The sequence below is a fragment of the Notechis scutatus genome, chromosome Z (genome assembly GCF_049901735.1).
Source record: "Notechis scutatus isolate UNSWTSFEM ecotype Mainland chromosome Z, rNotScu1.2, whole genome shotgun sequence".
Lineage (NCBI taxonomy): Eukaryota > Metazoa > Chordata > Lepidosauria > Squamata > Elapidae > Notechis > Notechis scutatus.
In genome coordinates this window covers 62,683,993-62,709,351 of record NC_142025.1, presented here as the reverse complement: position 1 = coordinate 62,709,351, position 25,359 = coordinate 62,683,993, and the positions used below count along the sequence as shown (strand labels likewise).

The 25,359-nt window shown below is 39.8% G+C and overlaps 1 protein-coding gene across 4 annotated transcripts in view; it reads right to left on the bottom strand.

Annotated features, from left to right (window-relative positions):
* Positions 1–25,359, bottom strand: part of ITGA9 (integrin subunit alpha 9) — a 588,311-nt gene that overhangs the window by 277,865 nt on the left and 285,087 nt on the right. For all 4 annotated transcript variants that reach the window (XM_087946920.1, XM_087946922.1, XM_087946923.1 and 1 more), the window contains exon 17: positions 11,083–11,159. In XM_087946920.1, the coding sequence (XP_087803046.1) occupies positions 11,083–11,159 (77 nt within the window). The remainder of the gene's footprint in view (positions 1–11,082; positions 11,160–25,359) is intronic.

Here is a 25,359-nt window from a genome sequence, read left to right as displayed (position 1 = left end):
AGCTTTTTTAGGAAGTAGGCACATATTCTGTCAGGTCCAATAGATAGAGATGGTTTTAGATTGCATAGTGCCTTTTCAACATTGTCTTCAGTAAAATCGATATATATTAGATCATTGTAGTTGTCTGTGGTTCATCTAGGAAATACTGGGCATGATCCATTGTTGTTTACAAATACTGAGCCAAAGAATGTGTTAAAGAGGTTGGCTTTAATGGTGTTGTCGTTGCAGTCTTTACCATTAGGTCCTTTCAGGGGTGGGATGGATCTTGAGTCTTTTAGTTTGTTGTTTACAAAATTGTAGAAAGTGTGGGTGGAATTTGTGCGTAGAAGGTTTTCCTCTTATTTAATGTGATAATTGGTGCATTCAGTCTTTATCTGGTGGCATAGATTTTTGTATCGGCTTTTGAAGTTGGCAATGTGACCAGATTTGCTTTTCTGCCAAAGTGATCTCTTTTTGGATTGAAGCTTCCTTATTGTTATGGGTAATCTGTTTTTCCTGGTTTTGGGAGTTGTTATTGGTACATATAGTTTGATGGCTCTTTTGATTTCTAGTAAGAATATGTTGTAATGGTCTTCAACAGTATTGCATCCAGTGAATAGAAATTGCCAATCAAGGGATGAGAGATCATTGTCTATAAGATCATAGCTGCCTTTTTTGAAGTTATAATTGGGGATTTTGTTGTTGTGATGCTTTTTGTGTGGACGTATGTTGAGACAAAAGTCAATCATGTTGTGGTCACTGTTGGAAAAGGGTTCTTTAACTTGTATTCGGTAAATTGAATTCAAACTATTTCAGAAGATGAGATCGAGGCAGTTGTTAAGCCTAGTATTGTTGGTTACTAGTTGTTCCAGTCCCAGATTTGTTACAGCATTGTAGAAGGTTGCATGTATGGGTTCAGTTGTACATTCTATGTATGAATTCAGCTTTAGTTTACCTAAAGCACCTTCTTTATATAACTGCAGGAAAGCAGAACTGATGAAAAATACTGTAGAATGCACCTTTAAAATAATATCTTAGAAAGGTGGCTTTAACTTGTAAACAGTCCTTCATTTACTAGCTAACACTAAAATATCCTAGGTGGAACATTGTCCTTGATTGGGCATATCCTAGGTGGAGCATTGTCCTTGTTTGGATCATCAACAAGGTCTTGACTTTTCAGCCTGTATTTTATTTTCTGATATATATTTTTTGCCAATATGTAGGGCAGAGCATCATTTTCCTCAAAAAAGGATATCTCTCACAATCATTTTATAAAACTTGGTTTCCATTCTTTGGATAAAACAAAAAGAAGAAAGAAGAGCCTATCTCTAGACATCCAAACTGGAGGTTGAATTATGTCTCCTTATCCCACATTTGCAAGTATTGTATGCTAAGACCCAAGAGCTTATTATAAGAAACCCTCCACAGAAGTGGTCCCTGGGGCCTTGGGGGGGGGGGCGTTGTTCTAAACTGCATTTAAAATAGGATTAGAAAATTAGGGTTTACAGAATTTGTTGGCAGAATGAAACAAATGAAACTCAGTAACATGATTTGTCTTCCACACATATTTTGCGTTGTCCGTGTAGATAACAGCAAAGATATAGATATAACCATATAAGTAATCCTAATAGATTTTTCAGAGTTCATATATTGAAGATCACCTGTTGCTCTTGACAATGCTCCAGTTAATAACCTATGAAAGAACTGCATGTTGCATTAACTGTATAACATATACAGCATGCAGTTCTCTTTCTATTTTATTCAAAAATAAGCAAATAGACTCATACAAGAAGCAGTCATATACTATGTTAATACTGTAATCAGATTGCTTGCCATAATCCTTCCTAATCAGTTTCCATCAACTCTCTTTTTGTATGTGATGTAAGGATTTTTATTTCACAGTTATGTATTACTTTGCATTATTATACTATCATCACTTATTGGTTGTCTTCATTTAACATTACTAAGCATTATTCATTCAGTGATCTTGCATTTGATAATGCTATATAAATGGTACTTACGATTGGTTTTCAAAGTTCCCACCACCTATGCAATCTCCCCTGCCCAGCAAGAGTCATTCCCAAGGCATCGTGCACCATGCATTACTTGCCCCTTGTCTGAGATTAACTTAACAACCCAAGGTCCACACTTAATAATAAAAATGTGAGTGCCAAGATTACGGAGTATTTTACAACTATATTGCTTAATTACCATTGTTCACCAAGGACTACCTGTACTATTATTAGGATTAATTAATGCCAGTTTATAAATTTATCTATTACACATTGTAATCTAATTGTTTTAATGACTTGTAGCAAATAATGATTGTAAGAAATTATTCTAAAGGGCAACTTACCCCCCCAAAAGTGAGATGAACTGGCTGGTTGTATGAATCCTATTTTACCTGTACAAGTCCTATTTTATCTAATTTGCGGATGATACTAAGCTGGCAGGAATAGCCAACACCCTAGATCAGGGGTGTCAAACTCGATTTCATTGAGGGCCGCATCAGGGATGTGTTTGACCTTGGAGGGCAGGGGGGGCAGTGGCCGGAGTTGGTCATGGTCATGGTGGGTGTGGCCAGATGGCCACAACCATGGTGGGCATTTGACACAGGCTCAAGATGAATGTTTCCCCTTCTCTTCTTTCTTTCCACAGTTCTTTACTATAATCATTTTCCTATCTCTTCTACCAGATATTACTGGAAACATTTATTACTTATTCTTCATATTCCACTAAACTTTTTATTTCTAAATTTATGCCCCATTGTTTAATAGTAAATTGCTTTTCCAGTCAGAAAAACTATTTATACTATTGTATTTTTATTATTCAACTAATAATAAGAATACAATAGCATAAATAACATGATAATACAAGAACTAACAGCAGAGGTAAATTTCCAGGACAGTAAATAGAAATGGTTATCAATTATAGATACCGAATAGAATACAGAATATAGAATACAGATTGTTGATTGTAGATTAAATGGACCTACAGTGTGTAAAATCTGGCCTTACTGTAGTATTAACATAAGATGTTGCTTGCCTTCTATCCAGATCAGGCACTTGAGGCCACATAATTGTAATCCAGTCCAAGCCAGTCCTCTTACAGCACTCTGCTGGCTAAAAACTGGCCATGTGGACACCCTGGGAGTTCCCACATGGCCCGTTTTCAGCCTCCATGATCTCCTGCAGCACTCTGCTGACCAAAAAAGGGCCAGTCTGTTGATATTTCCAGGCTGGGCCTATGGGTCAGATCTAACCATCCTTGAGTTTGACACTCCTGCCCTAGATGACAGGCTCAAGATTCAGATGGATCTTGACAGATTTGAACACTGGGCCCTATCGAACAAAATGAAATTCAGTGTAGAGAAAAGTAAAGTCCTACACTTAGGCAAGAAAAATCAAAAGTACACATATAGACTGAGTGAAACCAGGATTAATAGCATGTTTATTCATGTTACGGGGTGTTTCTCTATTTCGATGGCTTCCCTGATTATTCTCTTGTTGAAGTGTTCAGTATTTGAGATTAAGAGAGAAACACCCCCATAACATGAATAAATGGGACACCTCCTGCCTACCAGACACCGGGAAACTAGCCCTTATCAACAAACGAGTCCCAGCCACAAAAACCAACACCGGACCCAAAACAACACATGACGCCACCACCAATCTCCCTCACCAGACTCAAACCCAAACCCATCCCATAGACGAAAGGCAACCACTGTCCAGAAACCGGACCACGGCTGCATCACCAGCTGCCAAACACCCTGACCCCCAAACTAAGCAAACTAACACATGCCATGAAAATATAGCCAGACCTCAAACTCAGAGCAAAACCAAAACCCGGAACATTACATCACAGCCATCCGCTCAGGATATCACATCACGGAACTCAGGAGGTTACACCACAAAACCTCAGGATGTTGCAACACAGCCAACAACCCAGGAGATTACAGCACAAGACCCAGGATGTCACAACAATAGAACTCAGAAGGTCATCACACAGCCATTACCCAGGTCGTTACAACACAGGAGCTGATAGACACACAGCCAGTACCTCAGCCACACAGGTTCTTACGAAAAAGCCAACCAATCTGCAAACATCAACTCCATCAGCCAATCAAGAAATAACAACACAGCCAACCAGCCCGCTTACAACAGAGCCAGCATATCACACACCTCCACCAGTATTTATAGAGAGACGGCAGCTCCGATCATGCTTTGCTCGAACAAGCACAAAGCTGAAAGCACCAGCCTGAAGGCCCAACCAATGAGAACACAACCCCACCCAATCAGAACACAGCCAAGCCCCCACCCAAACAAGTCACACCCCCACTAGCAGTTAAAACTAAGAAGCAGCTGCAAGCTCACATTACTCTGAGAAGCACAGAGCCGAAGACACAAGCCTGAAGATGATGAATGAGACTTCATCGAAACGTTGCCTAGATACTTCCTATTTTACGCGGGAGAAAACCCGAATAACCAAAGATCCACATACAAATACCCGCAAGAACACCAATCAAGCAGAACACAGCAAACTCCAAGACCAATAAGCACAGACCAAGACTCCCAACCAATCAGGATGAAGAAAAAAACATTCTGGCACAGCAGTAGGCTAGCCCCAAATTTAAAACTGAAACGGCTGTGAAAGTCTGACTCACAGACGAACACAATACAGAAGCCTGATGATGGCAGATGAGATTCTGCCGAAACGTTGCTACAACTTTAAAAGCACAACTATAATGACGTGGGAAAATACCCGAACAAAGCTGAATACCATCCATGTAAGTACCCATGAAAACTTAAGAAAATATATATATTTGTAGTGGTGCTCCTCTGGAGCTGACTATGGGTCTGAGAGGTATGCCTTCTTTGTGTATTTTTGGGAGGCCGTATAGTTTGGGGCATCTGGAAGATGCTAGCTAAAACCTAGCTAAACACTTAGCAAAACAGCTACAGCCCCATGCTGAAACAGCAGCTTCACATGTACAAAACTCATACCACTTCTTGGAATTGATCAAAGATCTACATGTGGAGCAGGAAGATCTGCTTGTAAGCTTCGACGTGGTTTCACCATTCACTCAAGTCCCAATAAAAGAGACCCTGGAAATCATCAAAAATAAATACCAACCAGCTAAACATCTCATGGAACTAACAGAACACTGCTTAACCAACACATATTTCATATACAAAGGACAAAGATACAAACAAATTGAAGGAGCCCCTATGGGATCACCACTGTCACCTGTCATTGCAAACCTGTTCATGGAAGAATTCGAATCCAGAGCCCTGGCCAATGCCATCCACAAACCCAAACTATGGTTAAGATACATTGATGACACATTCGTGATTTGGCCCCATGGAAAAGAAAACCTAAACAACTTCCTAACACACCTAAACAGCACACACCCCAAAATCAAGTTCACCATGGAAACGGAAACAAACAAACAACTACCATTCCTAGATGTACTAATCTACAAAAAAACAGATGGCACACTAGGACACACCATATACCAGAAGAAAACACACACCAACCGCTACCTCAACGCCCAATCCCACCACCACCCAGCACAGATAAACTCAGTGGCTAAAACACTAATTACTAGAACCAAACGCCTGGCAGACAAGATACACATTAAGACTGAACTATGCACCCTGACCAAAGTACTGACAGCCAACGGCTTCCACAAAAGCAAAATCACCGGCTTGATCCACAAAAACACACTGAGACATAATAGAGACCCAGAAGATGAACAGACCTATGGAACAGCTATCCTGCCCTACATAAGAGGCACTACAGACAAAATTAGTAAGATACTACACAGACACCACATCAAGACTGCCTTCAAAACAGACAGAAAAATAGCAGCCATCCTCAGAAACCCCAAAGATAAAATTGACCTGGAAAACCAAGGCATATACGAAGTCCCCTGTGCATCATGCCCGGCCACATACATTGGACAGAGCAATAGAAGAATAAGTACCCTGGATGAACACAAAAATGCAGTCAAAAAGCTGGAACACACTTCCTCACTAGTCCAACACATGGAAGCCACAGGTCATAGCATCAACTTCAATGGCACCAAAACCCTGGCCACTATAGAAAACCCTAATCACAGAATCATCAGAGAAACCATAGAGATTGAAAAAGACCAGAAAGCATGAACAGAAGAGATGATTCCACCAGACTGTCAATCATTTGGAAGCCTGCACTCACAAACAAAAAATCTCCACACCACAAGCCAGGCAAACACCTGGGCACAAACAGATCCCCCCTGATACCTCCAGCTCAAACACACCCCAACCAGGCACCCAGATGAAACCTAGCTTCCTAACTAATGATAGCCGTCCGTTTACCCAGAGCCAAGCTGCACTAAAGGCCTCCAATAAAGTAACACAATGTTGCCAGCCAATCAAGATACAAAAAGAGCCAAAAAAACAGACAGAAGATATTAGAAACACCAATCAAGCAGAACACAGCAAACTCCAAGACCAATAAACACAGACCAAGACTCTCAACCAATCAGGATGAAGAAAAAACCATTCTGGCACAACAATAGGCTGCCCCAAATTCAAATCTGAAACCACTGTAAAAGCCTGACTCACAGATGAACAATATACAGAAGCTGGTGTGTTCGGGTCTTTTCCCGTGTAAGATTAAGAGTATCTTGGCGACGTTTTGGCAAGGTCCCACTCGCCATCCTCAGGCTGGTGCTTTTGGCTTCGTGCCAGTGCAAGCAGTGTGTGATCGGAGCTGCCTTCTCTCTATAAATACTGGTGGGGGGGGGCTGGTGTGCTGGGCAGGTTGGCTGCGCTGCTGCCTCTTGATTGGTTGATGAAATTGATGTTTTTATAATGGGCTGTGTGATGGCCTTGTGAGTTTTGTTGTGGAGATATCCTGGATCTTGTGCTGTAATCTCCTGGGTCGTTTGTTTTGTAGTGATCTTTTTTCCATTAGGCTCCCGTGTTTTAATGGCTTGGGTAATGGGTTGTGTGATGGCCTTGCGAGTTCTTTTGTTGTGGTATCCTGGGTCCTGCGTTGTGATCTCCTGGGTCTTGTTTTGATCTCTTTTCCATTAGCCTCCTGTGTTGTAACGGTTTGGGTAATGGGTTGTGTGATGACCTTGTGAGTTTATTGCTGTGGTATCCTAGGTCTTGTGCTGTGATTTCCTGGGTCGTTTGCTGTGTTGCAACTTCTTGAGTTCTTGTGGTGTAATTTCCTGAGTTTTCTGATGTGATATCCTTAGCGGGTGGCTGTGATGTAGCAGTCTGGGTTTTGGTTTGGCTTCGAGTTTGGGGTCTGGGTCTGTGTTCTTGGCGTGTGTCAGTTTGTTTGGTTTTGGGGTCGGGGGATGCGACAGCTGGTGAGGCAGCCGTGGTCTGGTTTCTGGACGGTGGTTGTCCTTCGTTTATAGGATGGGTTTGGGCCTGGGTCTGATAAGGGGGATTGGCGGTGGTGTCCCATGTTGTTTTGGGTCTGGTGTTGGTTTTCGTGGCTGGGACTCATTTATTGGTGAGGGCTAGTTTCCAGATGTCTGGTAGGCGGGAAGTATCATCCCGTTTATTCATGTTATGGGGGTGTTTCTCTATTTCGATGGCTTCCTTGATTATTCTCTTGCTGGAGTGTTCAGTGTTGGATATTAATTTTCATTCCTTCGAAATTAATTTCATTTCCTGTGGCTTTAAGGTGCTGGAAGAGGGAGGAGTTATATATATATATAAAACTTTTGGATGATCTCTGGTGGAAGCGGGATGGGAGTAGTGCATCCATCCTTGCTCTACTTGACCTCTCAGCGGCTTTCGATACCATTGACCATGCATGGGATTCTCCTGGGGCAGCTTCGGGGGATGGGAATGGGAGGCTTTGTGCTGTCCTGGTTCACTTCCTTCCTCTGCAGCTGCTCTCAGTCAGTTTTGATAGGAGGGGAGAGATCCAGCCCTTGCCCACTGCTTTACAGGGTTCTTCAGAGCTTGGTACTCTCTCCACTCCTGTTCAACATTTATATGAAGCACTGGGTGAAATCATCCATCACCATGGACTGAGGTATAGCCAATATGCTGATGATACTCATCTGTATGTCTTGGCCCATGGTGAGTTGCTGTGTCCTGCCTCTCGCAATGCCTGGAGGCTGTTTGGGGCTGGATGGGGAGCAACGGGTTGAAACTAAGCCCTTGCAAGACTGAGTGGCTCTGGGTTTGGGATTCATTGACTCAGGGAGATTTGCCACCTTTGGTCTTGGATAAGTTGGCACTAAAGACCCTGTGCATAATCTAGGGGTTTTCCTGGACTAACGACTCCTGCTTGAAGAGCAGGTGGTGTTCATGGCCAGGAGGGCCTTTGTGCAACTATGGGTTGTGCACCAGTTACACCCTTTCCTGGACTAACGGTCCCTACTCACAGTCACTCATGCCCTAGTCACTTCCCGTCTTGATTATTACAATGCGCTCTAAGTGGGGCTGCCCTTGAAAAACAGCTCCAGTTGGTGCAAAATGCAGTGGGCCGCATGGTTTTGTGCAGACCCTGGGAGCTGCATTGGTTGCCAATTTGCTTCAGGGTGCAATTCAAGGTGCTGGTTGCCACTTTAAAGCCCTTCATGGCTTGGGACCAATTTATATGAGGGAACATCTCTTGCCAGTCACATTTACCCTACCCATTAGAGCGGGGAGGCAGGGAATGCTGTAGGTCCATCCCTGAGCGAGATAACCTGGTGGGACCCAGAAGGATCTTCTCCATGGTGGCTCCCTCCCTCTGGAACATCATTCCCCCAGAGATTAGAATGGCCCCCTCTCTAATATTCTTCTGGAAGGCACTGAAGATCTGTTCTGACAGAGGGCCTGGGGAACCCAGAGCAGGACGGAGCCCATCAAATGGCTCCTGTGATCTGCTATCATCAGGGGGCTGGGAGTTGGGGGTGATTTTTTATTTATTTTTTCCCAGATTTTGTTCTGTTGTACTTTATTAATTTATTTGATTCTTTTTGTTAGTTTTTATTGTTTTTTATTTTACATATGGTTTTACATTCTGTAAGTCTCCTTGAGTCGCCATGGGCGAATAGGCAGCAATATAAATTAAATAAATAAATAAATAAATAAATAAATAAATAAATAAATTTATTCTAAATATCCCAAATGACTCACTAAATGCTGATAGAAGAAAATCTGGACTCCTTAGATAGATCAGTTCTAGTATAAAGTAAAAAAAAGACATAGTCTTATACATCAACCATTCACATCAACCATTCTCTTAACATCATATCTGAATGACACATTTAAGGAGTTCATACAAACAGCAGCACCAGACTGTTTTTTTCAACTAGATAAATCTGGTAGAGCAGCATTTCATCTCAGAGCAAAGCCACTTATCAAAAAAGAGGGAATGTGACCAGAGGTGGTATTCAGCAGGTTCTGACCAGTTCTGAAGAACCAGTAGCGGAAATTTTGATTAGTTCGGAGAACTGGCAAATACCACCTTTGATTGAAGATTTTACAGTATCCTTCCCCTGCCACGCCCACCAAGCCACACCCACAGAACCGGTAGTAAAAAATTGAATCCCACCACTGAATGTGACCTTAGAAACTTCCTTTATGGTCAACATGGCCATTATAATATCTTTTATCTCAATAGATGGCTTCTCCCATCTTCATAGTTTTCTTCAGAGTTTTGTACTCATAACAGTTTTATTAATTCAAGGAAACGGTTATTGTGCTTTGCTATTATATAATACATAAAGGGACTAACTTCACAATCAATACAAAAGCTATGAGTGGTGCAAAAAGCCATGGAAAGATACATGCTCAGCATTACAAGACAAGATAGAAAGATCTACACATGGATTAGAGAACAAATGAAAGTTTACAATATCATCAAAAGAATAAAAGAATTGAAATGAAAATGGGTTGGTCACATAGCTAGAAGAACTGATGGCAGATGGACCAAGGCAATCACAAGATGTATCTCATTTGATAAAAAGTGTCCACAAAGAGCCCTGAAACAAGATGAATCTACAACATCAGCAAGTATTGCAGGCCCAATTGGAAAAAGAAAGCTCAAGACCATATCAGTTGAAACATGCAGAAGAAGACTTCATTCTGCAATGGATAGACATTATGATGATGATGAATTTTTAACTGTCCAAGATTTGAGTCTCTGCCTGCTAAAATCAAAAAATTAATTCTGTTGCAATTTTCTCCTTATAATTCCTGACCTGAAATCCCTGGACAGGTAATTTATGTGGGGACTTACATGGGAAAATGAACCTTTGCTACCTTCTGTTCCCTAATATGTTGGAAAAAAAAAAGCTTCAATCATTTGCTTGTTTGGAGAAGCAGGTATTGCTTGGAACTAAATGGCTTCTCCCAAACCTGGAGGCCTTCTGACCAACCCACAGCCAAACACCTATGATAGAATATAAAGGAAACTGCAATTCAATACATCTTGAGATGACCAGACTGGGAAAGGCTGCAGTACAGAATAAAATCAAGCAGATCCAATTCAACAGGGCCAAAATTATAAATGTTATTCAGACTTCCTGAATAAAACAAAACAAAAAACATAAGAATGAAATACACATCAATATTAGCAGTTTAAACTTTTTCCATAACCAAATCCCACCATGTTCTTTGAGGGTTTCTGCAACTTCCACAACTGGGCTTTTACAAAGTCAGTTAAGGAATTTTAACCTGAAATCCTATGACCAGGTGGGCTAGGAATTGCAGACCCCTCAGCCAGATTATATGGAAGAATCATCCTTTCCAAAAGGCTTACTTGACAAATCTCTTTATCAAATAGATTGATCTCTTTGGGGATTTTGATCTTCTGGCTAGGAGGAAGTGGAGTCCACAAGAGTTGGAATAAGAATCCAATTATCAATCAACTCATGTTGGAACAGTTTACAACTTTGCTGGGATCTGTCCAGAGTTCTAAAGAATTTATTGTCTCTGATCATTCTTGCTTACTCGCCTGTAACTTTTGATCTGATCAATGTTTGCACTTGAGTTTGCACTCAAGACATCTAAAATCTTCTTTACAATTGTGAAATTTCTTTTTCCAGCCCAATATCTCACAATTCAAACCATTTTAATTGAAAAAAGGGATACTTACCTAGATAGGAAGAGTTTACACTGGAGTTTCAGGTCAGCCGCACAGTCATCTGACTGACAATTTCTTTCAAAAATAGTCTATAAGAAGTCAGAAAAATAATAATAGTAGAGTGGAAAAAAGATTTAGATAAAATCTCTTTTTAAAAGGGCACTCAGCTCCATGAAAAAAAATGGCTGAGGTCTGTCCCAATATCTCCAGGCCATGCTGGCAGGGGGTGGGGGGGGCTTTCTCCAATACCAGAAATTGTTGTCCATCACCATGGAAAATACTAAGGTAGATGAGCCAAAGATCTAATTTGATAGAATGCAGCTTTATGTATAATAATTACTAATTATTTCATTTCTCTCTGGATATTAAAACTGCACAAAGAAGGGCAATTGACCAGAAGAAATGTTCAACCTAGTGTAATACTTTATTGGCCCAATTCAGATATTGTCAAACAGTGAGCAAAAGAATATCTCCCTAAGACAACTACAAGCAAAAAAATGAGAAGTAAAAAGTTTCATGCTGAAGGTTATTGTCATAGTCTTAAGACAGAATCTATATGGAAGTAGTTTGAGGTATATGAGAGCCAATTTGGTGTAACAATTAAGGCATCAAGCTAGAAACCAAGAGAGCGTGAGCTCTAATCCTATCTTGGGCACAAAGCAACTTGCCTTGGGTAGCTTTTGGCTAGTCACTTTCTCTCAGCTCTAGGAGATCATGGAAAACCATTTCTGAAAATCTCCCTAAGAAAATTGCAGGGACATGTTCAGATAGTCTCTGAGAATTGGACATAATGCAAAGAAAGGGGAAAATGTGAGATGTAGTTCAATGAAAATCTACTGAAAATGCCATTTTTTGCTAATATAAAAATATAAAAATGCAATGTAATTTAACCATAATACATGATCAGGCTAAAAAAGGAGATCTTAAAATGTAAAATGTAAAGTTTATAAAGAAGAAGCACTTTTTAAAGAATGGATCAACCCTGAGACACTGTACAATGCCATTCTTTAGCATTTTTCAAAAAAGGAAATTTTTCCCCTTAATGTTCCATCATTGCAATGCAAAAAAACAGTTGCCTTTTATAATATGTAAACCCTGGGCTATTTATGAAATATTTTAACAAAATCTCATGAATTCCAGTGCAAGAACCTGATGCTATTTCATTGAGGATAACTATCAGCAATTAACATTCCTGAATATTTCCCAGGTTTAAATCATATATACTTGTGTAACATAACTGGATGAGTGTTTCCACTAAATGTCCTAGAAAATGAGAACAAATTCCTTAATAGCTATAAATGGAATAAAGCATTCCTGCAATTAAAGAAAACAGACATGTTGATGTAAGGGGCGTGGGGCTTATAACAGCTGTGAAATTCCTTTGACCACAGAAAAATATTTAGTTCCACATCAATGGGAAACCCGTGTTGTGAACAGTTAGTTCCAGGATGCAAGAGCTCCAAATTCAAAGTCCTTTGAACATAAGAGTTGGGTGGACAAGAGCAAGAGTGGCTAAAATGTTCCCGAACGTCCCCCCAAACTGCTGGAAGTGTAACTGCATCCAGGGAACATACTTTCATATGTGGTGGACATGTCCATATGGCCAGAAGTTTTGGGAAAATATCAAAAATTGGATTCTAAATATAACTAAACAAGATGTAAAACTTGAACCCGAAACCTTTTTGCTGGGTATGATAGACTCAAAAATAGAAAAAAAAAAACAATATTTAATCTTGCACATTATAACGGCAGCCAGAATAAGCTACGCTCAAATTTGGAAACTGTCTATTGTCCCTTCAGAGGAGATGGTCATTAAAAAAATTCACAAGTGTGCAGAGATGGACAGCCTAACCAAATTACTAAAAAACAACAAAGATAGTGAATACTACAAAGTTTGGAACTGTTGGTATTAATGGTTAAAGAAAACAACTGAATAAGTTATGAAACTATGAGGGACATGTGTTTAATCATAAAGTATTCTGTGAAAATAAAACATTAAAAGAACAAGGAAGGGATTGTAACAAGGTAGATCATGTCAATGTTATGGGGTAAAAGAAAAAAAGAAAAGAAAAATGTAACCAATGCTCAATACCTGCTGCAAAATGTATATATGTATATATATATATATTTGGTATTCAGCTTTGTTCGGGTATTTTCCCACGTCATTATAGTTGTGCTTTTAAAGTTGTAGCAACGTTTCGGCAGAATCTCATCTGCCATCATCAGGCTTCTGTATTGTGTTTGTCTGTGAGTCAGACTTTCACAGCTGTTTCAGTTTTAAATTTGGGGCTAGCCTACTGCTGTGCCAGAATGTTTTTTTCTTCATCCTGATTGGTTGGGAGTCTTGGTCTGTGTTTATTGGTCTTGGAGTTTGCTGTGTTCTGCTTGATTGGTGTTTCTAGTATTTTCTGTCTGTTTTGTGGCTTTTTTGTCTTGATTGTCTTGATTTGTTTATATGTTTGTTTGTTTCTTTTTAAATGTTTTAAATATATGAAACTTAAATAAATTTTATTTAAAAAAAAAGTTGGATGGACAAGAGAAGTTGCAATCTTTGAGCCTAAGCAGGTTGGTATGAAGCAAATTCAACATCAAACTAAATGAGTTCTATTCTATGGTACAGAAATAAATCATGAAATATATGTACAAATTATACCATATCAACAACAAATGGCCTGGACTCATAAAATAGACCAGATGTATTATTCTGAAATGTTGGACTTCATTTTCAAGATCTGCCATTGCTATTAGTAAACACAATACTCCAAGCAAAAACTAAGTTGCCACAATACTCAGTCATTATAGATGTAATAGGTGGGTGGGTGGGTGGAATTAAATTAAATTAATTAAATTTGGTTAAATTAAGTTATACCACAGGATAAATTCCTCCTTTTGGGAATATTATTTCAGTTTCTCTTCTAGCTGTACCAAAATATATAGACAAAGTATAATAATTGTGGATCTAATCCATTACATCTAGACTAATATTACATTATTTTACAGAAGTCTGATGATGTGCTGGAGTGATCATGTTTGATGAATCTGTATACCGAGTGTTCTGAAATGCAATGCAAAACTACAATTTACAGGTATTCCTTATTTAGTGACTACTTTGTTTAGCAACCTTTCAGTTACAATGGTGATTAAAAATAATTTTATCCTTGCACTCACAACTTTCACAGCAAACGAAATAAGATCATAAGCAAAGTCATAGTTTCACTTAGCAATTGCTTTGCTTAACAGCTGAATTACAAGTCCCAACTCTGGTCCCTAGATGATAACTACTTGTTCTGCTATCTCTCTATGTTTATGAATTCCCTTCATTTTTTCTGATTTGATAAGAAAGCAATCAGAAAGATTCATTCCCACTTCAAAATAGTCAATTTCCTACGGCATCCAAGATCAGAGAAGGCCTTGTTAATGTAACTAAATAAACAAGCTTGGATCAATCTGTGATAGATAATACTATCTTCTTTACTAACTATAGTTAAAACTAACTAAGCAAGGATGTAACAAGAAATTATCATTCATTTAAAAGTGAAATCTAATGGGTCTGATCTTTAATGATAGTATGTGCATATATTAAATATATTATAACCATGCAGAAATTTGGAGTATGTTCTTGTGTGGAGATCTGGAACAATGACTGGTCAATACCTTTAGTCCAGGGATGTCAAATTCTATTTCATTGAGGGCCGCATTAGGGTTGTGTTTGACCTTGGAGGGCCTGGGTGGGGCATGCCCAGGGGACAGGGCTATGGTGGGGGGCACAGGAGTTGTGTGGAGGCACTTGTGGTGGCCAAGTGCTAAGGCAGGACTTCCCTGAGACCTTCCCTCACTCTCATTATACAGGTAATCCTTGAGTTATTAATGTAACAGAGCCTGCCAATTATATTCATAACCTGAGGATTCATTTGACTGAATCACATTAAATGAATGTGATCACTCCCTGCTTTCCCCAATGCATTTGTTAATCGAATGCGCAGGTCATTAATTGCACAGGAGGTATCTCAGAGTGGGGAAGAGCATGCGGGGCCTAGTTCTACAGCAGGCCATCCAAGGCCTCTCCCAATCCACTGAGATACCTCATGCTCCCCTGGGGTCCTCACAATTGCTTCCCCCCATCCTGCCATGCTGGGTCCCCACAGACTGGGCCTGCTTTGCTGGACTCCAGGATTCCACTTATTCCTCCCTATCCCATTTCCCATGGATTACTTACTTTTTGAAGATCTCCAGAGCTCCAGAAGAGGCTGACCCACTGGCAGAGAAGCCAAAGTGTTTTATTTAGATGATGGTGAAGCTGTAAGAATGTGAAATCTAAGGAAAACATTCTCACCAGTTTCTGAGTAAAAGACTTCGGCTGGGGCCATGTGGCCTTTAGGCCACTGGTAATACAAAAAGCCTTCTGCTTCAGGACAGCTTCAGGGATTGAGACAGTAGCATCAGCCAATCAACAAGGAGCTTATTTCCTTTGTCTCATCGGGCTGAACTGCAAGCCCCTTGTTGATTGGCTGCCATGCTCCAATCTCTGAAGCTGTTTACTCAAACTAGCCAGTTAGCAGCAAGCAGGAAGTTGCTCAATGCCAGCCAGACTGGGCCAAAACTAAGCCTGCAGGCCCTCATGGCAGAGAAGCCGGTCTTTTATTCAGATGGGGAAAGCTATTTTCCTTATATCTCACATTCTTACAGTTTCACAAGCTTTTGAATAAAAGACTTTAGCTTCTCTCCCATGTGGGTCAGCCTCTTCTGGAGCTCTTCAAAAAGTACAGTAAAGCTATGGGAAATGGGGAGGGGAGCAGAGGTGGTATTCAGCAGGATCTGCCCAGTTCTGGAGAACCAGTAGCAGAAATTTTGAGTAGTTCGGAGAACTGGTAGCAGAAATTTTGAGTAGTTCAAAATTTCACCTCTGCCTGGCCCCACCCCCATCTATTCTCTGCCTCCCAAGTCCCAGATGATTGGCTGGGTCTTCTTTTGTTGCCTTGCACAGGAGAACGGAGCAGGAAAGCAGGCAAGTGGGGTGGGGAGAGAATGGGGATTTTACAGTATCCTTCCCCTAGAATGGTGTGGGTATGGAGATTTTGCAGTATCCTTCCCCTAGAGTGGGGTGGGAATGGAGATTTTACAGTATCCTTCCCCTGGAATGGGGTGGGAATGGAGATTTTACAGTATCCTTCCCCTGCCATGCCTACCAAGCCATGCCACGCCTACCAAGCAGGGGTGGGATTCTACCAGTTCTCATCTATTCGCTAGAACCGTTTGTTAACATTCTAAGCAGTTCAGAGAACTGGTTGTTAGAAGAAATTACTGGCCTAATCCTGTAAGGAAGGCAGGAAGGAAACATTCTGGTGTTGCTTACAGAAACTGCCTCACCGTTAACCCTTATTACATTTTTGGCAGGACTAGACTTCCTGTCTCAGGAACATCTCTGGAGTTTTTTTCCCCTCCTTTGCTGGTACTTTGCTTGTGTGGAGTGACCATTCAAAGTTACAATGGCACTGAAAAAAGTGACTGATGACCGTTTTTAATACTTACAGCTGTTGCAACATCCCCATAGTCATGAGAGGCCAGGTGAGGAGATGCGTGCCTCAATGTGAGTGATATTGAGTTGGCCACACCCAGCCAATAACATGACCACCAAGCCATGCCCACCAACTAAGCCACACCAACAGAACCGATAGTAAAAAATTTGAATCCCACTACTGGAGGGGAGGGCCATATGTGGCCCAAGGAGGCTCCATTTTGTAATAGGCCTGGGGAGGCCTCTTGAGACCTGAATGGAGCCTCGGAGGGCTGGATGCTACCCACAGAGGTTCCATTGCGGCCTGTAAAGCCTGAGGAGGCCTCCAGAAGCCCAAACAGAGCCTCAGAAGGCCGGATGCTGTGGAGGCTCCATTTCAGCTTGTAACAAGCCTGGGGAGAGGCCTCTGGAGGCCCCCACAGTCTGTTTTGGCTGGCAGAGTGCTACAGGAGGTCATCCAGGCCAAAAACGGACTGCAGGGGACTGCTAGCAGAGGCACTGGAGGCCAGTTCTTTGCTATTTCCAGGACAACCCCACAGGCCAGATCTAAGCACTCCATAGGGCAGATCTGACCCATGGCCTTGGGCCCAGACACCCCTGCTTTAGTCTATAAAAAGAACAGTAATAGTCAGGGATGGATTTTTTTATCATTACTATTTGTTTAAGGTAGCATGCCATTGATTTAAGAGCTACATTAATTTTAATGAATCAAATGTAATTTTGTTAGGATCAACAAAAGACCCCCAAAAAGTCACACTGTTTTAACAAACAGCAGAATGATGCTTACACAAGATCTGAAAAATGCTGAATAAATTTGATGGATTCATTTAATGAGAATTATCCATCTATTTTAGAACAATAAGTTTTATAACAGTGCTAATGATACTGTCCTCCAAACTTCCATAAGTAGGAGCAATGTCAGTGTTAAAAAGCACAGTGGGGCAAGGTGCAATATTGAAAAAAAAACATTCAAGGCAAGAAAATGTATACAGGAAAGAAAAAAAGCAGTATCTTCTCATAAACTTTTGGAGAAGGGGTGCTTTCTGCTTCCACAAAGGCTTAGGTCATGATTGATTGTAAGAGTTCAGACCACTGAAGTCAACTTTTCAGACCACTGAAGTCAACTTTTGGCAACTTTAAGTAAGTGGACTCCCATAATTTCCTAGCCAGAATGAATATCTTAAAGTAACCAAGTTTGAGAAGCATTGCTTAGACTAAAGGTGCACAGTCTGACTGTCTTCAAATACTCGGGGCTTCAAAGGGGGCAAAAATATAAGTATTCATGTCCATTATGTTCAGTTTTAATTAACTATATATGTAAAATGAAAATAAGTTATTTTTTCTCCTTAGCTCTCCTCACCACTTTGAGGAATGGGTATCTTGGCCTTTCATTTTACATCCAAGTATGGCTCTTGAGACAAAAAGGATATTCTCCTCCATATAATATGGCAATGGTCTTTGGAGGTACAGCTTTAGGGTGGTTTTCTTCCCTGAACTATGAGTTGTGAACTGAACAGATTTCCAGGAACAAACACTTGGAAGCAAAAGATCACTGCCTTCCAGCTGTTTAAAATTTAAAGGAACAAACTGCAAATATTTGAAATGTTTTCCTGCTGTTCCACATAAAAATAACAACAGTAGCATAGTTACAACCATTTAGTTAAGTAAAATAATTGCAGATATATGTGGAGATAAAGCTATTAAAAATTACGCTCTAAACTAATTCCAACCAACTTAGTCCTCTTTTGTCTCCCACATATTGGTTTGGTAAGAACAGCCAATCCCAAAATCTCAGATATTGTATCATAATACTGGGTGGAATCATTTTTGGATTTCCTGGTATGGAAAACATCCATTCTATGCCAATTTGGGGTTCACCCTGGCCACTGAATTTCAACACATGAAACCTTGCACGTATATGTGGATGAGACTGAATGCATCAGAGATTCCACCCAACCTAAGGGGAAGGGGGAGGAATATTTCTAATTAGACTAAAGAGGGAGGGGCAGGAGAAAGCCATTTCCTGTAATAACGGAAAGATTCATATTTGGGACATATTGGGAACAGCAGAGATTCTCTTTGACTGAACAAAGCATATGCTCAGCACAAAATTTAACCATATGATTCTTACTTGCCACAAATGATCTAAAACAGTTATTCACCATCACTCTCTAGCACTGTTGGCAAGTGAATCTGGTGAATCTGTAATTTAACAACTTGTGAAAACTACATCTTTTTCATTTGTTATCTAAAAGATAACGATCTAATACTGTATCTATCAAACTGATTACTATCTTCTCCAACTCCACCTGCATTACTATTTTGAATTAAAACCAGACTGGTCTACACCTTAGCCTATCTGATCTCTGGTCATTTCTTCAGTTATTCTCTCCATCATATTATAAACTCTATTTCCCATAGGACTTCTGTTTAATGTAGAGTAAATTTCCTTATTTCCATAATATCAAAGGAGGCATCAACAGGGAAATTCTCTTTATAATAATTCATGCTGTAATTAATTGCTAATCATTTTAGAACAGAAGAAATTTGCCATGAAATGAGTGGTAAGCTGAAAGTATTGAAGAGGCCAGACTGCAGATCTATATAACGGTTTTTTTAAAAAATAGATTAACAGAATTGGAAGGGACCTTGTAGGTCATCTAGTCCAACCCCCCACCCAAGCAGGAGACCCTACACCATTTCTAACAAATGAAGTAGTGTAGTAGAAGTGTATGTATATTTTTTCATTAGGGCAATTAACCTATAATAAATAATGAAGGGACAATATTATAATAAGTATCCGAGCAAGTCCCATTGGAATTAATGTGACTTTGCTTTTCAGCAGATTTGGGGTACTTTCTATTACTAATCCAAGTGAATTTGTCTCACTCTGCTCCAGTGGTGGAATTCAAAGTTTTTAATATTGGTTTTGTGGGTGTGGCTAGGCGAGTGTGGCCAGGTAGTCATGTGACTCGGTGAACGTGGTTATATTATGTGACTGGGGGTCAAAAGTGGTTTTTTCTTTTGCAGCACCCCCCCAGCACCCCATTTTTGGCCTAGTGGGTCTCAGGGAAGCCTCCTGGGTGCTGAAAAAAGACGCATTTTGAAGTCTTCTAAGGTAAGTACAACAGTAAGGGGGGCGAAATCAGCGGTGCCACGTGATTTAGATTAGTTAGAAAGCAAGAAATCTGACGATTTCCTGCTTTCTGGCTAATCTAAATTACGTGGCACAGCTAATCATCGCTCAGCTGATCGTTGGAAATACCTGTTCGGCTGAACTGGTAGCATTTTTTTTTACTACCAGTTCACCTGAACCAGTAGCATTTTGTACTACCGGTTTGGGTGAACTGGGCCAAACTGGCAGCATTTCACCTCTGCTCTGCTCCTATTCCCACTATTCCATATGTGCTTCAAAACTGCTCCAGAGTCCCAAAATATTTTGGAAGACATCCAAAAGGGGTGAGAAAAAGAGTCTATTCCACTAGTGGTAGCTCTTTTGTTAACAGAATGACATCAGTATTCAGCCTATGTCTTGAGTTCTGATTTAGTAGTAGTATAAATAGCAGTTCTGCAACTGTAAGGTAGAAGCATGTGAAAAAAATATCTGGAGAAACTGTATGAAAGGACTGCTTCTATTCATCCCCTACTAAATGCAGGAAGGTGAGAGTCAGTTTAGTGTAGTGATTAAGCTGCTGCTAGAGATTAGGAGACTGGGTTCTGCTTCCATCTTAGGTGTAAAAATTAACTGAATGATGTTTGGCCAGTCTTATTTTCTCAGCCAGCCTATCTGACAAGGTTACTGTTGTAGGGATCATAGGATTGTGTATATTTGCTACCATAGGATTGTGTATATTTGCTACCTTTATAAATTAGTAATTTATAAAGTAATAAAAGTGGGATATAAATGTATTAAAATAAATAAATAATTCTAAGTATTAACTTTTACAGCATGGCCAACTTGACTGTTCATTCAGAAAAGAGAATATCAGACTTCCCGAGATGACGTCACGGTGGTGTGGACACAGGAACGGGGCTCCGTTCTGTATGTCTGATTTTTCGTGCCTGGGTGCTTGTGGAAGCGAAGTTGGAGCCTGGAGCAGTCTGCGATATAGAGAGGAAGCTCTGAGGGTAGCGGGAAGTCACAATCCTCCACTGCAGCAAGAGAAACCCCTTGAATCTGATGTGGGAGAGATCAGCCTTATGGTTGGATCTGGAGGCGTAATGGCCTGAGCAAATGGAGTAGGAAGCAAAGAAAGATGCAGCGTGGAGTAGCGGTGGAGATTGACGAAGAGAGGCACTGAATTCTCAAAGATTTAATTACCTACAAGTTTGATCGACAAGTGAGTCTCTGGTGAGGGGGAAATGGTGATTTAGCGGTGGGAGCACAGGTTTCATAGCAGAGGCTATTACTACTGACTGTCAGTGAGGAAAGACAGACTAGAGATTGAAGATTGGAATGGGAGCCGGCTGAAAATATCTAAAGATAGAATAAATACTTGAATTAAACTGTTGGCGCTGTTTTATGCTGTGAACATGGTTTGGAAAGAGAAGATCTACAAGGAGTTTTTATAGTGATGGAGAAGAAGTAGTGAAGGAGAGTAAAAAAGACACATGATCAGGACAGTGATTGTGCTTAACAGAAGGAAGGAGATATCTTGGACGAAGGACATCTGATTGGGAACTTATAAATTTCTCCAAGTACTTTAAATATCCCTAAACATTGGTGAACTTTAAGGATTAACTTTAAATATAAAATCAGAGATGTTGAAAAGAGATCAAACTCATAAGAGCTGGACAGAGAGTCTGTGTGTAAGAAGGTAAAAAGGAAATACAGATATAATTATAACTGTACAGAAGATACATATACAGGGATTTCTTATTAATGTAATTGATCATATAAAAGATAACTTTAATACCTATAATTTATGGAATATATATTCGTAATACATTATACTTCACTTTTTTCTTCTATGATTTTATACATTTCTATAATTGTGTATTGATATGATTTTACATATCTAGAGTAAGACTGTGATTGATATTAATATTTAATATTTTAAACTGTTAATTATAGTATTATCAATTAATTCTATATTATTAATTATAGATAGCAACAACCAATTAATAGTTTTATTATGCTTATTAATTATTAATAATTTATTAACCATAGACTACAATATATAATATATTTGGTATATTGTTTAGACAAAAGCAGCTAGCTTAAAATTGTTATTGGTACCAATATTCAGAAGTGGGTGATCAATTTATAGCTGACCAATTATAGGTTAGTATTACAGACAAACTTTAGCAAATCACAGAAGATACCACACTATAGACACAGAGCTAGGGGTGCTCCATAAGTATATATTGTATACTTATATATACACAGTATATATTGTGTATACTTATATATCCACAGTATATATTGTATCTTATTTGTCTCCACTCAACAATGGCTATAAGACTAGGTGGGGAGATTAGGTGGGGATATATGGTATTGTGGAAAAATTTATTTACGATTTTGAAAATGAAAACCACGACAATGATTATGAAGACAGGAAAAAAGACAACATCAGTGGTGGCCTCCCCATCCAGACAAAGATCAACAGAAAGCATGTTAGGGATTGAAAAATCAAGATCTACATCAAGTCTGCAAAATGTACAGGGAACCCTGAATATGCTACAAGAAATGATGATGAAAACACTGGAATCGATAACAAAAAAACATGAAGAAATAAAAAGTGAGATGGGAAGGGAAAGGGGACATCCACAAATTGGATGATAAAATAGGAACAATACAGGAGGCAATGGCTAAGAATGAACAGAAAATAAAAACGGTGGAAGTCAAGAAATATCAAATAGAAAATAAAATAAAAGCAACGGAACAAAACTTAATGGTAGCAAATAGGGATCTCGAAGAAGCCATAGTACATCTGGAAATGGAGAGTTCTGTGTTCTTTTTGAGGTTTCAAAATGTAACAGAAAGTAAAGAGGAAGATCTACCCAATCTCATGGCAGAACTGTTGGCCAATGCCTTACAGAAGACCAAACAGGAAATGCAAAATGATATAGATGAAATATACAGGATATATACTAACTATGCACATAGGCACAAATTACCGAGGAAGGAACATGTGAGGTTTGCAAGAAAAACAACCAAAATGAAGTGTATGGGACAACAAGGGATGAACCATTGCTATATAAAGGGAAGGAAATTTGACTTTAAAGCAAGTCTCTAGAAGGGGAAGAGAACAAAGAAGAACTACCACTTTTTATCATCGCAATTAATTAAAAACAGGATAATGTTTAGATGGCTCGTCCTTGAAGGCATGTTGATCTTCTGGCAAGGAAAGAAATTTCAAACCAACACATTGGATAAGGCGCAAGAATTTTACGAACATTACCTAGCTACAGATGAGAAACAAGACAGTAGAGAAGACATAGAAAGTAAAAGTCAAGAAGACTAACAACTGGAAGAGAAGGAAATGGACCAAGAAGTGAGAGAATGGTTGGAAACAGAAAGCCAGGAAAGAGAAAGGGCAAGGACAAGATCACAAAGAGAGACAAGGGCAAAGAGAGGAACAAGAATCATATATAAACAATAATATGGAAGAAGAAATTATGTTGCTATCTATTAACATGAATGGATTGAACTCTCTGGTCAAAAGAAAACAAACATTGACAAAAACAGAATATGGACATTATCTGTTTGCAAGAAGTTCATATCAAAAAACAATATGGTAGTATCTTAGAATTGCCTAAACTAGGGAAATTATATCTAGCCCTGACAGATAAAAAGAAAAGAGGTATAGCTGTACCCCTTTAGTTGAGACCAAAGCAGATTTCTGCAGATGAAGAAGGAAGAATCTTAATGGTAGAAATAACATCAAACCAAAAAAATATGTTGTTGATTGTAATCTATGCACCAAACACAGATCAGAAAGAATTTTATCATCAGTTACATTGGAAAATAATAGAATTGGAACAGGAGAATGTATGCATAATAGGGGGCTTCAATGCAATGATAGATACATAAAAAGACTGTACAAGCAACAAAAAAATAAGAAGAGGAAAATACTACCAACTACATTCTACAAAATGGCACAAGAGTTAAACCTAAAAGATATATGGAGAGAATTAAACATGCAGGAGAGACAATATACAGTATCTCACAGAAGTGAGTACACCCCTTCACATTTTGTAAATATTTAAGTATGAAGAAATGACACTTGGCTACAATGTAAAGTAGTGAGCTTATATAACAGTGTAAATGTGCTCTCCCCTCAAAATAATGCAACACACAGCCATTAATATCTAAACTGCTCACAAAAGTGAGTAGATCCCTAAGTAATAATGTCTGAATGTGGTCCAAAGTGTCAATATTTTGTGTGGCCACCATTATTTTCCAGCACTGCCTTAATTCTCTTGGGCATAGAGTTCAACAGAGCTTCACAGGTTGCCACTGGATTCCTCTTCCACTCTTCCATGACGATGTCATGGAGCTAGTGGATGTTAGAGACCTTGTGCACCTCCACCTTCCATTTCAGGATGCCCCACAGATGCTCAATGGGGTTTAGGTCTGGAGACATGCTTGGCCAGTTCATCACCTTTACCCTCAGCTTCTTTAGCAAGGCAGTGGTAATTTTGGAGCTGTGTTTGGGGTCGTTATCATGTTGGAATACTGCCCTGCAGCCCAGTCTCTGAAGGGAGGAGATCATGCTCTGTTTCAGTATGTCACAGTACATGTTGGCATTCATGGTTCCCTCAATGAACTGTAGCTCCCTAGTGTTGGCAGCACTCATGCAGCCCCAGACCATGACATTCCCACCACTATGCTTGACTGTAGGCAAGACACACTTGTCTTTGTACTCCACACCTGGTTGCTGCCACACACTGCTTGACACCATCTGAACCAAATAAGTTTATCTTGATCTCATCGGACCAAAGGACATGGTTCCAGAAACCATGTCCTTAAGTCTGCTTATCTGCAGCAAACCATTTGTGGGCTTTCTTGTGCATCATCTTTAGAAGAGGCTTTCTTCTGGGACGACAACCCAATTTGATGCAGTGTGTGGCATATGGTCTGAGCACTGACAGGCTGACCCCCACCCCTTCAACCTCTGCAGCAATGTTGGCAGTACTCATACGTCTATTTCCTAAGCCAACCTCTAGATATGAATACTGAGTATGAGCACTCAACTTCCTTGGTCGAGCATGGCGAGGCCTGTCCTGTTAAACCGCTGTATGGTCTTGGCCACCGTATTGCAGCTCAGTTTCAGGGTCTTGGCAATCTTCCTATAGCCTAGGCCATCTTTATGTAGAGCAACAATTCATTTTTTTCAGATCCTCAGAGAGTTCATTGCCATGAGGTGCCATGTTGAACTTCCAGTAACCAGTATGAGAAAGTGAGAGCGATAACACCAAATTTAGCACACCTGCTTCCCCTTCACACCTGAGACCTTGAACAATAATGAGTCACATGCCACCAGGAAGGGAAAATGGGCTACTTGGGCCCAATTTGGACATTATCATTTAGGGGTGTACTCACTTTGCTGCCGTGGTTTAGACATTAATGGCTGTGTGTTGCATTATTTTGAGGGGATTATACATTTACACTGTTATACAAGCTATATACTTACTACTTTACATTGTAGCCATGTCATTTCTTCAGTGTTGTCACATGAAAATATATACAAAATATTTACAAAATGTGAGGGGGTGTACTCACTTCTGTGAGATACTGTACATTTTTCTTAACCCCACATAGCTGCTGG